General features: G+C 44.8%; 1 protein-coding gene across 1 annotated transcript; it reads left to right on the forward strand.

Moving 5' to 3' along the window:
• The first annotated feature begins 210 nt into the window (after positions 1–210).
• On the forward strand, positions 211–2,634 carry LOC148022104 (pentatricopeptide repeat-containing protein At3g03580-like). The gene has a single exon (XM_087696791.1). It carries the CDS (start codon positions 211–213, stop codon positions 2,632–2,634), a length of 2,424 nt encoding a protein of 807 aa, XP_087552917.1.
• The last annotated feature ends 11,276 nt before the right edge of the window (positions 2,635–13,910 follow it).

A 13,910-nucleotide genomic window follows, 5' to 3' on the forward strand; every position in this document is an offset into this window, starting at 1 on the left:
CTGCATGCATACCTCCGCCTCTTGCACCTGGAAACCCACCCTGTCCTGGGCAACTACCTGGTAGCTGCGCTTGCCGCCTCGGGGAACCTGCATGATGCCCAGCGTGTATTCCACGGCCTGCCCTGCCCCACCGAGCACTCCTGGACTTGCCTCATCTCTGCCTACATCAACTGCGGCCTGCCACGCCATGCCTTCCACCTCTACCACCAGATGCCCTTGCATTGTACACAGCCTAGTCAATTCACATATGTGGCCCTGCTCAATGCCTGCTCTCGGCTCCAGGATGCTGACGTGGGCAGGCAAACACACACTGATATCGTCCAGCGTGGTTTGGATACAGAAAGTAATGTGTATGGCACACTGGTCGACATGTATGGGAAATGCGGCTCCCTCACTGAAGCACACCAAGTTTTCAAGAGCCTACCAGTTCAAAATGTGGTCTCCTGGACTGCGCTCATTTCAGGGTATGCTGAACAGGGCCTCAATCAGGAAATACTGGATTCTTACAAACAGATGCAGCTCGAAGGATTGCATGCAAATGCTGTCACATATGTTTACTGCTTGAAAGCTTGTGCAACCATAGGGATTGTGGAAACAGGCCGAGAGCTACACACAGAAATCATTCAAAAAGGCTTGGAGCAAGAGTTCCATGTCAACACCACGCTGGTGGATATGTATGCCAAATGCAACTTGCTCAGAGAAGCGCGCCAGCTGTTTGACAGGCTGCAAGTTAAGGATGCTGTCCTGTGGACAGCTCTACTTGCAGGATATGTTGAACATGGCCATTGTGAAGAAGCCCTCAGCTATTTCAATCAGATGCAGCTGGAAGGTGTATGTGGAGATGCTGTCACTTTCATTCTCTACTTGAAAGCTTGTGGGACCATTGGAGCCTTGGAAGTGGGCCGGCGATTACATGCCAAAATCCGACTGGCAGGATTGGAAAATCTCTCAATGAGCAATGCATTAATTGACATGTATGGCAGATGTGGCTCCGTAACTGAAGGGCGAAAAGCATTTGATGAGCTTCTAGCTCGAGATGCAGTTTCATGGACTGTATTGATTGAAGGATATGCTGAAAATGGGCTCAATGAAGAGGTGCTGAAGTGTTTCCAACAAATGCAATTAGAATGTGTCTCTGTGGATGTATTGTCCCTGGTTCTTGGTATAAAAGCTTGTGGCACTATAGGGGCCTTGGAAGTGGGCAGAGATCTACATGCTGAAGTATGCAAAAAGGGTTGGGACAAAGAGCTTTATGTGGGAAACACACTTGTGGATATGTACGGGCAATGTAAATTGCTTTCAGAAGCACAACATGTGTTCAATAGGATAGCAAGTCAAGGCGTAGTGTTATGGACCGCTTTAATTGCTGCATATGTGGAATGTGGTCATGATGAGGAAGTATTGAACTGCTTCAACCAGATGCAGCTGGAGAATGTACCTGTGGATGCTCTTACGTTAGTTCTTTGCTTAAAGGCTTGTCGCATGCTAGGAGCCTTAGAACCGGGGCAAAAGGTGCATAGTGAAATCATATGTAAAGGATTGGAGGAAGACCTCTCTAATAGCAGTGCTTTGGTGGAAATTGCTCTTGTCGATATGTATCTTGAATGTGGTGCACTTGCAGAATCACATCATGTGTTTGACAGAGTGCCAGATCGAAGTACAAACTCATGGTCTCAGCTAATTGCTAAATGTGCTGAGGGTGGACATACTGAGGAAGTTTTTAGCTGTTTCAAGCAGATGCAGTTGGAAGGTACATACATGGATTTGCCCATTTTTATCCCATGCTTGAAAGCATGTGCCGCAATGGGAACTCTTGAAACAGGTCGACAAATCCATGCTCACATTGCAAAAACAGGACTAGATAAGGAGCATGTTGTGGGGAATGTGCTTATAGACATGTACGGAAAATGTGGCTGTGTGAAAGACGGACGTGAAGTCTTCAATAAACTGCTGTGTCGAGATGTTATATCATGGACTGCAATGATAAAGACTTATGGTGAAAATCATGAGGTTGGTATGTCTAAATGGTGTTATGAGGACATGCAAGAGCAAGGCATCAAGCCAGATTCTGTGACTTTCACTTGTCTTCTAGCCATGTGTAGTCATGCCAGCCTAGTCCATGAGGGCCAAGAATATTTTAAGACAATGAAAGGGCAGTATGATATTGAGCCAACGTTTGACCATTATGCCTGCATGATTGACCTTTTTGCTAGAGCAGGAGACATTTCTCAAGCAGAGAGTTTCCTTAGAGCAATAGAGGGTCCTCCGTCTAGGGATATAGTAATGGCTCTTCTTAGTGCATGTAAAGTTTATGGAGAATTGGATTTGGGACAGAGATGCTTTCAGCAACTTGTGGAGGCAAATCAGGAAGATGCTTCTGCCTACTTGCTGATGGCAGATATATATACAAGGTGTGGAAAGTTGACTGAAGCAAACAAACTAGATAACACAAGGATATGTGCAGAGGCAAGGAAGAAGCCTGGCAGTGCAATAATAGACTTGAATAATAAAAACCTGCATAAATTTGTTGTTGGTGTGAACCAGAGCAAGGAAATGCTTTCACTGTTAGAAACCCTGTATTCTTGTGTGAAGGGTGAAGGGTATCTGCCAAATGTAGATTTAATCCTGAGATAGTACCCCATAAGTAGGATGGAACATTGTAATCTGTAGGCATAGATTGATTGATTATTTGATCAGCAGTACTCACCTGAGAAACTTCGGGGTGTACATTGGCTTTTCCTAATGAATTGTTTGTATGGCACTTTCATGCCTAGAATGGGTAGGGTGCTAGTTGGTTCAAGTAGTAATGCTAGAATGGTAGTTGTCATTCAGTGATGCAGCTTATGTAGATGACAATGAATGTCAATTATAACTGGTACCTTTCTTTCATGAGAATTAGTCGTAGCTCTGTTCAGTGTGTTGGCCCTGTTTCTAAGTATTACTGGTAGCTTCCTTGAGTGCAGACCCTGCAATTCTTGAATCTATGCACATGGGCCTGAACATTATGTTATATGCCATTCTTTCTACTTATACCAGAGCTTGTGAATAAAAATGTTCTTATTGATCTTTACAAATCATTAGATGACTTTTGTATGTATTGTAGGCATTAGATGTCCTATTGAGTTAACGTACATCACATGTCTTGCTGTTTCTCAAGGATTTATTAAGGTTCTAGCTCATTTTATGGATTGGTTAAGAGCTTGAAGTGGTTCACTGTTATGCTCTTCATGTTCATTGTAATGAAAGTTTTCATTATTCTAACAATAAGAGAACAAGCCTTCATGCAATGGTGAAGTGAAATAAGAACGAGGAAGTGATAGTGTCAAGTGTGGCAAGAGAAGATTGTGAAGAGGTGCACCACCTTCTTGAGGTGATAAGAGTGACTGTGTGGAACGGAAAATTGTGAAGAGGGTGACCTTAAAGAGGTGATGAGAGCAACTCTGTGGAACAAAAGATTGTGAAGAGGGTGACATTCTAGAGGTGATGAGAGCAACTTTCTGGAGGTGATTGTGTGGGGGTTAGCACTAGGCCCAACCGTCTGTGATCATAGGCTGCTCTTGTGGGCATTGCAGGTGCTCTTGTGGACACTGCAGAGTGAAACTCACTGGCAGTAGGAGGACGAATAGTGAGAAGTCAACACCTGGGCTGGAATTCATGCCTTTATTCTTGCTGATCTGATGTTCCGATCATGCTGATTTCCTTGTTGATATGGTGCCCTATTAGTTGGAACTTGTGCTAGCTTATTGGTTGGAGTATGTTGCCTGTTTAACTGAGATTTATGCTGCCTTATTTCACCCCTCTATTCTTATTACTTATCTCTTCTCATTGCTCAAGTATGCACTACATACCTACTGATTGCATACCAACTACTCTCATTTTTGCAATTTAGTTGATTACATAGATCTAGCATTACTCTCATTAGTAACTCTGTACTTGCTCTCATTGTTTCAATATGTATTGAATACTTGCTCTTATTTCTGCAATGTAGTGTATTATTTCACATTTCTCTATTCCCATTATTGATATATGCATCATTGCTTGCAGTCTTGTCACTCTCTAAATCTTAATACTTCTTTGCCTCAACTATGGGTATCTCTCTCTCCCTCCTCTCCCCAACCATGTTGATTCATGCCAGTTTTTTTATCTTGATTCATGGCGTGGAGGGAGAGGAGGGGGGGAAACTATGTTGATCAATATAGTTGGGGACACTAGTCTTTCTCCGTTCTCTCTAAAGTGTCCACATACACCATGAATCAACATAGTTGGAGAGGAGGGAGGGAGAGGGATATGTATACACCATGAGTCAATATAGCTGGGGGGAGAGATACATATACACCATGAATCAATATGGTTGGGGAGGGGAGAGAGAGACACATTATGTGGCAACTCTCTCACACAATACAAAGGGGTAATATACATATGTACAAAAGTGAGGCTCATGCAAAAGAGCCATATGCCATGTGGTAATGCCCCATTAGATACTCACACTATAGGCTAAAATGATTAAATCCACTACACAAGTAATGCTTAGATTTCCTAATTCAACAAAGCAAGAGCCAACTAGGTGAGAGGTGATTGAGTTATAGGTGCATGGTGCTTTTGAAACAATAAGAGTCTTCATCCAATGTCCCATTGTTGAGCTATTGTAGAACCAAACACTTCTTTTGTAATATGGATTATTTCTATTTTTTGAGAGTTAAAAAGCATTTTACTAAAGACGAGGAAAAGTAGTTAAATATGAGATTTTGAGGAGAATGAGGGTTTGAATAGAGTTACATAGGTTCTCTATCCAAGTGAAACATTGATGTGTAGACCTTCATGACTAAACTATCCAAATGATAGTTCTTGAAACATTGATGTGTATACCTTTGTGACTAAACTATCAATCAAAATGATAGTTCTTGAAAACCAAAACCTTCCTTTTCTTGGGGCCTTTTCTTGTTGTTCAAGTATTGGTTGATGGCACTTAGAAAAAAGAAGGGTGAGTGGTAGGGGAAAGAGTTGTATAACATGACTTAAGGAGCTAGGTCTAACACTATGCAATTTGAAGCTTTCTAGGTATGAGTGCTTGAACTCACTACCACACTTTGTGGCCTATCATATGTATGCACACATAGGGTCTCCAAGAAAAGGGCAAGTCATAAGTATAATGGAAAAAAATGAATAGAGCTTGCACTCTTTTGTGTGCAACTTTTGAGCTTTTATTTCTTTATCTTCTCTTCCACTAAGTTTGCAACCTCCATTGTATGAGAGAGAGAGAGAGAGAGAGAGAGAGAGAGAGAGAGAGAGAGAGAGAGAGAGAGTGTGTGTGTGTGTGCGTGCGTGTGCGTGTGTGCACGCGCACGCGCGCGTGTGTGTGTGTGGTGAGAAGCTCTTCTTCAACTTTTTCTTTCTCTTTCTTTTCTCTATTCTCTTATCTTGTCTTAGAGCAACGACAATTTACAATTTGAAGAGGGATTGGTGGTATCTTGAGAAGCATCACTTGAATCTTGAGGCCACCAACATCTTCTCTTCCATTTGAACCACAATAGTAGAGAGGTAAGTCTACTACAACCTCTTGAGCTTTCTTTACTTTTTACTTTCATGGGAATGAGAAGAGAGCGTGTAAATGGTTTGAAGCTAGGGTACAACTAGGCTACGTGAGAGAGAGCTTGAGCCATAGGATAGTTTGAACCTTTAAAAGAATAAAACAGTTGTAAATATCCCGTTGTTGCACATAAACTATGACAATTGTTGTAACCATCCCAATTATTGGGAGTTGTGACACCCTTGCTCTCCTTCCCTACTTTAGGTGCCGAAACCTCTTTGGTTGCCTACTACTCCTCCCCTTTCTCCTCCTTATCCTTATTGCTCTCCTCTTCCTTCAACTTTGCCCAAACTTTCTTCAAGCAATCGTGTGCAAAGTGCCTAGGATCCTTGCCAACCATGTGCAAAGTACCTAGCATCCTTGCAAATATATCATGAAGCCCACCACCATTCTTTGAAATGTATAAAACTCTTTATGAAAAGTTGACGCCACTTGGGCCTTCAAGTAATTTTGGGAGCCTTGGGAACAACACCCAAATTAGATATTTATGTTGCAGGAGTTCTTTTGGATTGAAGCTTGCTAACCATGACACATAGTACATTAGATCCCCCTTAAATGACCACATTTGGATAGACCACAATGAGAAGGTAAAGTGGTGAGTTCACTACAGTGGATTTGAGAGTGTACAATGGTTAAATGAGAGGTGTCCATAGTTGCGTTGCTTAAAGTGCTTGAAACAATAAACGTTTTGTTAAGGTTCGACATGCATGTTAAAACACTGAGAATACATGCTATGGAGGATCACTGATGAGCAAATAGATAATCATAATGAGACAGAAGCATTGACAATGAAGAACAACTAATATTATCCAAGCATAATGCAAATACAACTGATTAATAATGACTGATAGAATGAGTGTGGGGATGAGTGCCTTTTATAGGCTTATAGTAGGTGCTATTGGTAGGTGGAGATAGGTGGAAAGGGACCATGGTATTCAACAACCATGGTTTTAATAAACCGTGCATACATGACCTAGTCTAAGGCTTTATTTGCAGTTTGTTTCTTTCCCTTGTTTGTCCCATACAAAGAGGCTATGGTGGATGTGATTACACATTTCTCAACACCCCTCCTCAATCACAACCGTAAAAGACACTGAGTATACAGAGGCTGTCATGAGTAGAACCTTGCTAAGTGTAGACATGGAAGAAACAAAAACAAGCATACAAAGATAGAGGATGTTATAAGGCCTCACTAAGTGTGTAGAGGCTGCAGTGTGCAGAGGCTACATGAGGAGTTTAGGAGCTTATAGTGGGAACATAAGGCAAGTCCACATGTTAAACTTTAAAAAAGTCTATCATCAGAAAATGAACTACAAAAGAGGGACTGGTGAGTCTTATCCTTTTGATCTTGGGTTTCTTCTTCTCCTTCTTCTTCAATGTTGTCTTCATATTCTTTGACTGTAGCAAGATATGCTCTTTGAGACTTTTTCTTAGCATAGCAGAATTTCTCAATATGCCCAGGTTTCTTACAAAAGTCACAGACTACGCTCTTTTTCCCTTTCACATAGAGGAGTTGTTGGTTTCCTCTTGGGATGCTTGTTTCTCCTTTGTTCTTGATCTTCTTTTTCTCTTCCAAGAGAGAGGCTTTGATGTCCACAAGTTTCGGCTTTGGCATGTTGATTAATGTTGTAGACACATTATCAAATTCAGGTGGAAGAACTTTGAGAAGCACTCCAATGCAAATGTCTTCATCCATCTTCAAGTTGATTCCTACAAGTTGTGTCAACAAGCTTTCCATATAATTCAAATGAGTTGCAAGTGAGGTATTACTTTGCATGTCGAGCCTAAAAAATTCAATTAATAAACCATATTTTGAGGATTTGGAATGAGCTCCAAATAAGGTTTCTAATCGATCCCATGTCGAGTAAGAGGCTTCATAATCATCAACATGATGAATGTAGCTGTCATCAAGTTCGAGCTTGATAATAGCTTGAGCCTTATCATCATTTTTATCCCATGCAACTGAAAGTGCAACTTCCCTTGGTTTCTTCTCTCTTGACCACTTGTGATTGACCACAAGCCTTTCTTCATTAGGATCAATTTGATCCTAGTTTGCCATGTATGGAATCCAACACCATTGAATCAGGATGTCGGTGAGTCCTTGCTCATTTTGAGATTGCAAGATCAATAGCAAATCAGCTCCAAAACACTTCAGATTTCAGTTGAGCACAAGTGCTAAGAAGCACTAGATGATTAGTATCAAGAGATACTAGGTGATTTAGTGACTATGATGCCCTTGAGGTTGGAATCTTCAAGATCTTGCAAGTCCGAGTCTTCCCCTCCTTGATTTGATGCTAGAGTTACAAAGAGAAATTGAGAATAGTCCAACAAAATTGTTGAATTTGAGTGTGTCAAAGGGCACAGGAGGATTAGTGTTAATCAACAGTAATATTAAGAGATACAAATGTAGTTGACACTTGATGTTGATTCTTCTTCTTCTTGATTTGAAGTGGTAACTTGGCTAGGAAAACCAGTGTTACTAGTAGATCAAAGGGTCAATGACAATACTGAGCCAAAGAAAATAGGAAAATGAAAAAAAAATTGAGCTTTGAGGTTGATGGCTATGGAGTCTGCATTAGGGTTTCTGGGGGCAGCCTAGTTTTTCCCTTCTTGTGAACTGAATACCTGATCATTTCCAAAACTTTCTTGCTAGATGAAGCTTAGGAAGTAGGTTATCAAAGCCCTATGATGCTTGTCAGCATCATGAAGCGTGTAGGTTGAATCGAATGTACGAATAGCAGAGGGCACAAAAACGGCAGCGATTGGATGATAGTGCAATGTTGAAGCGTGGAGTCAACAATGTCGTGGTTTGAGGTGATAAGGAGGAGCGCCTTGAGTCAAAGAAGGTTTGCCCAGAAGAAACCACAAGCTGAAATGTCCTGGATTGGGAGCTACAAGTCCTCCACTGAAGGTGGGTAGCTATGGAGGTAGGTGAGAGATCCAAGGAAAAGTGGAGGAAGCCAGAAATTCAAACTATAATGACTCAATTAGTGGCCTGATGACTCACTAACTTAAAACACGCTCTGATACCATGTTAAAACACTGAAAATACATGCTATGGAGGATCACTGTTACTGTGTTTCCCGCAGCACAGAGGAGCGGAAAATGGAAAAAATGGAAATAGCAAAAAAGGCACAGGATAAAAGCAGAAAAAGGCGCCTTGACCGGTAACCAGTCCTTGAAAAATTTAAATGTTCGGGCACGACCCTCTGAAAGCCTCGGTGTTGGCCCGAGACAACAAAAGAGAAAAACGACGCACCATTAAAATGTGGGAGTGCCCCCGAATCTTTGTAAAAGAGTGCCAGGCTTGCTCCTGTGCAAAGTGTACGCATTAGTTGGGAATATGATAAATTAGAATGGTGGGAAATGGGAAAAAGGGCCTAGGCTACGGCCGGCCATATAAAAGAGGGAAAAGGGAATGACCGCTCAAAAAGGATTTAGGGCTTTGTATATAAAGTTGAAAAGTGAATGAGAAGCTCATTCTTTGGTGTGTGGCAAAAAGAGTCTTCTTCTTCCTCTCTTCTTCTCTCCTTCTTGCTTGTGTGCTCTTGAGAGAGGGAGTGTGAGAGCGTGAGGGAGTGAGTGTGTGTGAGAGTGAGGGATCAAAAGGGTGAAGCTCTTCACCATCTCCTCTTCTCTTCTTCTCTTCTCTTCTCTTGCGCGTGCGGCTATGGAGGATGGAGCTTGGAGGTGGAGGAGGCTTGAGGATGCTTGAGCTAGCATCAAGAATCGTGGAGCTACCGGAGTGCAAGGGAGAGGAGGGTACTCGATCAAGCATCAAGGTAAGCTCACTACACTCGTAGGATCGACGGCGCGTCGGCTAGGTGAGAGATAGCCATTAGAGCTCACTTGGAACGCTTGAAACAATAAGCAGTCCGTGGGTCTTAGTGGTTGAGCGAAAGCTCCCACATTTTGATTCCGTTGCCAGGACCAACGGATTCAAGCTTGAGCACTTGCGCGCCTCACATCGAGCATCGAAGTAGGGTATTCATCCCCGAAACGCAGCTTGAGATAGGTAGGAAGTTGGGTGTTTTTGAACTTCAAAACAGGTAAGTATTTTGGGATATCCTGGTTGTTTGATGATTGGAAAACATGGAGAAATTAGTTCAGTATTTTGCTTTCGATTTGTGTTGTGTTTAGAGTAGGTTAACAGTAGGAAATCACACCCAAGAGGCATAGGGTTTGCTGCTGTAAAACAGGGAGAAAATCGGGGAAAACCGGGGAAAAATGGAGGAAATGCGCATTTGAGTGTGTAGGAATCGCTAGGAGAGTGATCTGTAGCATCCGGGGAATGACCAGCAGGGTTATAAGTTCTGGAAGGGCAAGGGAATCCTCATTTGCAACCAGCTGAGAGAGAGAGAGAGAGAGAGAGAGAGAGAGAGAGAGAGAGAGAGAGAGAGAGAGAGAGAGAGAGAGAGAGAGAGAGAGAGCTTGGGCAACCGTTCGATCGATCAGGGCACGGAGTGACGTTGCTATCGGCGATCCCCAAGTATATAGATCTCTCTCCCATCACTCCAATATCACTCCTGGTGAATTTTATAGTCTATAATCATCGATGTCTTGAGATTTTGGACGAATTTGGGGTCGGCGAAATCGGACACCTGATTCAGTGTTCGATTTTCAGAATCGAACGCTCAGACAACTGTCCGATCGGACCAACCTGTCCAACTCGGACACTCGGACACTCGGACTCGGACACTTGGACACTCGGACTTGGACACTCGGACACTCGGACTCGGACACTCCGACTAGGACACTTGGACACTCAGACTAACCCCGTCCCGATCGGACTACTTGTCCGATTGTCCGATTGAGGAAATCGGACTCACGAGTTAGGACACATCAGCAAATCGAACCACACGACTGGTCCGATCGGACCACTTTCCGATTTTTGAAAATCGGACACCTAACCCCTGTTCGATTCTGAGACTCGGACGGCTCAAACTTGAACCCACCTAGTCCGATTCCTAGAATCGGACCATTGGTAAATTGGACGTCCGATTCTCAGAGTCGGACACACCTTAAGCAAAAAAAAAAGAGGAAAAAACATCAAAACTTGACCCCCACGAGCGACTGGAAGCGCAACCCGCTCCAGGACAACATAGTGAATGCCTTGTAGGCAGTTCCCGACGTAGGAGTCAAGACCAAGGGACAGAGGGACAGTGCTGGAGCACTCCCTAGCGACCTAATGTGTTGAGAACGGAAATCCAATCGGAGGATCTGTGATCCACCCCCTAGTGAACGGTAAGAAGTAGCGTAGACCCTAGAACCCACTAGAACGGCCAGGACTTGAGCAACAAAGCCTATCAGGCGCGAAATGAGCGAGAGTGAGTAAGACGCCGAGGAATTGCTTGCGGCACTCAAGTGAATTTCCGCACTTGAAGTACACTTAAGAAAGCTAAAAGCCTGATTGGGCACAAGTGCACGAGAAATGACACACTTATCGAGTGACCATGAATTGAGATTTGTTTTCAATAATCAAAGGAACTCACTCAGATAAATCACTCAAGGAACCCACCAATAGGAGAGGACCCAAGACATAGACAAACAATTGAAGCATAGGGTAGGACCAAGCAAGGAGCGCCAACGACGAGGATCTGTCAAGACTATTCAACCTGATCAACAACGCACCGTGGTGCAAGAATTCGACCATGACGGAAGAAAGCTCAGACCATCGGTCTAATGAGGAGCTCGATTTGAGTGTATTCCCAGATGCTATATAGCAGATGGTGAGCAGTTACGACGCGCATGCCCGGTACGAGCACCGCGGCAAGACAGCAGACGCAATCATTGCAGACCTAGAGGAGGAGAGAAGGCTAGCCTGCAAGGCATTGCAGGGCATAACTGATTATAATAGGGATCAACAGGCTAGGAGCCAAAGGCAAAGCATGGAGCTGCATGAGGTGCAGCGAGTGCTGAACTTGGCTAGCCGAAACCGAACAGACCATGAGAGAGCGCTAGAAGGAGACCTGACGTTGAGCAAGCTCCTCATGAAACGGCTGCTCGATAACACCGCAGTAGAGCAGAGTGCCACCGCACTAGCGACGTCTCTGCTTGCAGGATTCGGGGCAAACCAGGGCTCAAAGAGCCAGGCCAAAATACTGATTGTTGCCAAGCAATTCGATAAGTACCAACCGCATGACGATCCATACAGCTTTGTTGAGCAGTTTGAGCAAGTCTGCGAAGCCAACGGCCTCAACGACCAGACTCAACGTTCGCAAGCATTCGGGGCTTTGCTTAAGCGACAAGGGTAGGACGTGGTATACAAGCCTGGATGCCGTGGAATGAGCCAACTTCAATAATCTCAAGGATCTCTTCGTCAAGAGGTTCGCCGAGCCCGGACACTCCGATAACCTGCTAGTACGCTTGATGAATGTCAAGCAAAAAGAGAAGGAGGACATCCCGACTATGTGACCCATGTGAGAAGTCTCTTTAAGAGAATCCCTCTAGGCGAGCGACCGACTGACAGAGCAGTTTCGACTGTATTCATCAGCGGAATTCGAGACGAGGAGTTATATAAGGCATTGGCAGGCAACTCAAGCTTGCAGCGAGACGTGGTGGCTAGAGTTTTTGAGGAAGCCATCAGAGTCGATGACCAGCTGAAAGAGCGGAGCTCTAGAAGCTCAAATCTAGAAGAGACCAACCTGTGAAGCTCAGAGAGATCGTCAGCCTCTAGTGAGCGGTCAATCCCATCATACCAAGATAAGGGAAAGGCCGCCGAGACAGACCAAGGCTGGCTGAGATCAAGATGGAATTAGCCAAGATACAAGATATGTTGAGACAACCAACGCGCCCGCACATCCAATGCGTGTAATGTGGCAGAAACCACTTGCCGGCCAAGTGTCAAGACCCTAGGTCAAGACCTTGCGCTAACTGCGGTAGATTCGGCCACGATATCGCACATTGCAGACTACCAAGAAGACTTCCATACTCACAACCCTACGGCCAGCCTTATCTAGCTAATAGGCCACAGCCATTCTTCGGAAGGGGAGCCCCATTGGCTCTACCCACGCCTAACGATATGAAACCAGCCGTCCCTAGAATGGACATAAATCCTACAGGCATTCCTAGACCGCCTGGTCCTTATGTGACCCATCCACCGCCAGTACACTACGTGGAGGAGCCGAATGATGAAGAGACCTACATATACCCTTATGTCTCGCATGACGACGAAGACAACGCGGTCCTCATGGATTATCGAGCCGTGCCGGTAATGGCGTTAGGACGAGGACGGGGTAGAGGCCTAGGAGGGCAGCCACAGGATCTAGTCACTTGTTGGACTTGCAGACACCACGGTCATATCTCATCACACTGCCCTGAAAGAGAGTAGCAAAACAGGGACAAGGCTGAGCAAAGGTGCGCATAGTGCGGAATCACCCATCTTTTCATAGACTGCCCAAAGCGGAAGACGTCCTCTAGCTCAGCCAATTTGCCATTTATCCCATTGGGGCTGTTTGGTGTCGAAAACCCCGATGGGGAGGCCACACCTATTCCCTTGCGAGTTATGACCCGAGCCCAAACGAAGCAGGCCATCATCTCTCTGCCAGGACCTAGCAATCTTGACGCAGCCTCAATAGGAAAGAAAAGCCGCAAGCGGAAAAAGAAGAGATCGGAAGCTAAGGTTGCACTAAAGACCGAGAGTGCTACGACTCTACCCACGGGGAAGAAAGTCTCAGACGCGGAGGCAGAGACTTCAGCCCCTAAGACAGCCGAAAAGGGAAGTGCTAAGGTAGGGGAATACCCGCATCCGAAGCGACAATTAGAGGCCATAGAAAAGGTGAAGGAATGGGTGAGGGAGGCTCAATAGCATCTCAAAGACGCTGAACCCATCATAGAGGACAAGATCGATGACCTCTCCAACATAAGCACGCCAATATCACTGCCTCAACCTAAGTCGACCGAAGCAACTGTGCCACAAGCAGTGCCGCTGAGACAAAGCCTAGACGCAACAGAGCTGCAGATCAGCCGCGGCCATTGGCCCGGACAGTCTAGGCTAAAGGAAGGACGAGTATCTAACGATCTCCTGACCACGCTAGTGGCCACCCCTGTAACACTTAGCCTGGGAGATCTGCTTAAGCAGCACCCTGCCCTATGGCAAGACCTTAAGCAGTGGGTCGAAGGATCACCAGAGCAGGTCACAGCAGACCCTCGAGACCAAGATGCAGAAACACAATTGCCAAGTTTGACGCTGCACTCCGTGCCTAAATCTTTGCACATCAACGCCTTTTGGGAAGGCTTTGAGATGCACGCAGTCCTGCCGGGGTGACACAACAAGGAAGGGAATCGTAGACACGGGAGTCGGGGTTAGTGTTCTTAGCCACGT

Source organism: Lygodium microphyllum, chromosome 17 (genome assembly GCF_053477565.2).
Source record: "Lygodium microphyllum isolate KBCC chromosome 17, Lygodium_microphyllum_v1.1.10, whole genome shotgun sequence".
Lineage (NCBI taxonomy): Eukaryota > Viridiplantae > Streptophyta > Polypodiopsida > Schizaeales > Lygodiaceae > Lygodium > Lygodium microphyllum.

What these genes read in the sequence shown, in the direction of transcription:
- LOC148022104 (XM_087696791.1), top strand. Translation starts at nt 211, where the DNA reads ATGCCCTTGCATTGTACACAGCCTAGTCAATTCACATATGTGGCCCTG.